This window comes from Nestor notabilis, unplaced genomic scaffold (genome assembly GCF_000696875.1).
Source record: "Nestor notabilis isolate BGI_N333 unplaced genomic scaffold, ASM69687v1 scaffold26100, whole genome shotgun sequence".
Lineage (NCBI taxonomy): Eukaryota > Metazoa > Chordata > Aves > Psittaciformes > Psittacidae > Nestor > Nestor notabilis.
In genome coordinates, this window is record NW_009911904.1 from 1 (window position 1) to 1,617 (window position 1,617).

General features: G+C 59.8%; 1 protein-coding gene across 1 annotated transcript; it reads left to right on the forward strand.

Annotated features, from left to right (window-relative positions):
* Positions 1-369: 369 nt before the first annotated feature.
* Positions 370-1,601, forward strand: LOC104407630 (angio-associated migratory cell protein-like; the record flags this gene model as incomplete). The annotated part of the gene is made up of 5 exons (XM_010016960.1): positions 370-489; positions 629-768; positions 872-1,016; positions 1,161-1,244; positions 1,486-1,601. Coding segments are annotated over 5 exons (605 nt in total), but the record flags the coding sequence as incomplete, so codon positions are not given.
* Positions 1,602-1,617: the final 16 nt, after the last annotated feature.

Below are 1,617 nucleotides of genomic sequence, written 5' to 3' on the forward strand. Positions count from 1 at the left end.
GGGCACAGCCAGTGTCCGCTGGGGTCTCCCTCAGGACATGCTCCCACCCTGGTGATCCCCAGGGTGACGGGGTGCAGAGTAAGGTCCTTGCATGCTGCTGACTCTTGGCTGTTACTGGGGTGGTTGTCACAGCTCAGGGCTGCCTTGGGCTGTGCTTGTTTATACCTTACGCTCTGGTAGAGTAGCCCTTTGAGCCTCCTACCATGGCTCTGCAGACAGCCCATGCTGCTCTTCCCTTATGGGAAGAATTGATTCCCACTGGGTTGGGTTGGGAGTTCAGCTTGCTGTGGGGTTTGGACCCTCTGGGAATGCTGGGTGGGGTGTGAGCAGTGTCTGAGCTGTGTGGCCTCTCTTTACTCTTCTGCGAAGCTTCTGTTTTCTGCGTGAGCCTCGACCCTAAGACCAACACCCTGGCAGTGACGGGCGGGGAGGACGACAAGGCCTTTGTGTGGCGTGTGAGCGACGGAGAGCTCCTGTTCGAATGCACAGGTGAGGTGCTCCAGCCCTGTCCCTCCCTGGCCATATCTCTCTGGACATGCTCATCCCCAGCCAGCACTCTGCTGGAGCTGGGCTCCTCACTGTCCTCCATGGCTCAGCCTGAGCAGTCTCTGTCCCCTGATGCCTCTAGGGCACAAGGACTCAGTCACCTGTGCCAGCTTCAGTCATGACTCTGGGTTCGTGGCCACGGGTGACATGTCTGGGCTTATCAAAGTGTGGCGGGTGGATGCCAAGGAGGAAGTGTGGTCTTTTGAAGTGGGAGACTTGGAGGTGAGTGGTGGGATTCCTGGTGCTGTGGGAAGCCCATGGGCCAGCATGGATGGTGGTGGGGACACATGACCCCTGTGACGCTGCCTGTCCCCTCTCTGCCCAGTGGATGGAGTGGCACCCTCAAGCCCATGTCCTTCTGGCGGGCACAGCTGATGGCAACTCCTGGATGTGGAAGATCCCCAGCGGAGACTGTAAAACCTTCCAGGGCCCTGCGTGCCCCGCCACGTGTGGCAGGATCCTGCCTGATGGTGAGGCATGGGGGCTGTCTCTGGTGGGGAATGTCACCAGCACTGTGACAGATCCCGCTGCCACCTCTGTCCTCCTGCTTCTGCCAGTCTGTGCTGAGGGATGACAGGGGCTTTGGCTCTATCTGCTGGTCTTGTCTCACCCAGGGAAGCGAGCGGTGGTGGGGTATGAGGATGGGACCATGCGCATCTGGGACCTGAAGCAGGGAACCTCGCTGCATGTCCTAAAAGGTAGGGAAAAAGTTAGTCTCTTGAGGTGCTTCCTAACTGGGGAACCACCCTTTCCAGTGGGCTCTGAACTCTGCACAGCTGGGGAGGTGGCACATTCCGATGCCAGGGAGGGAGCCTGGTGCTGGGTATCCTTGTCTCTGTGGGTGCTGGCAGAGCCAGGGCAGCTGGAGGCTGCAGGAGGGTGGGTTTTGAGGCCCACAGGGCACACATGTTGCTTATGTCTCTCCTGCTTACCCCCCAGGCCAGGATGGCCACCAGGACCCCTTGACGTGCTTGGCCAGCAATCAGGATGGCAGTTTGATCCTGACGGGCTCCGTGGACTGCAATGCCAAGCTGGTCAACTGTGCCACGGGCAAGGTGGGAGCCCCGCGTG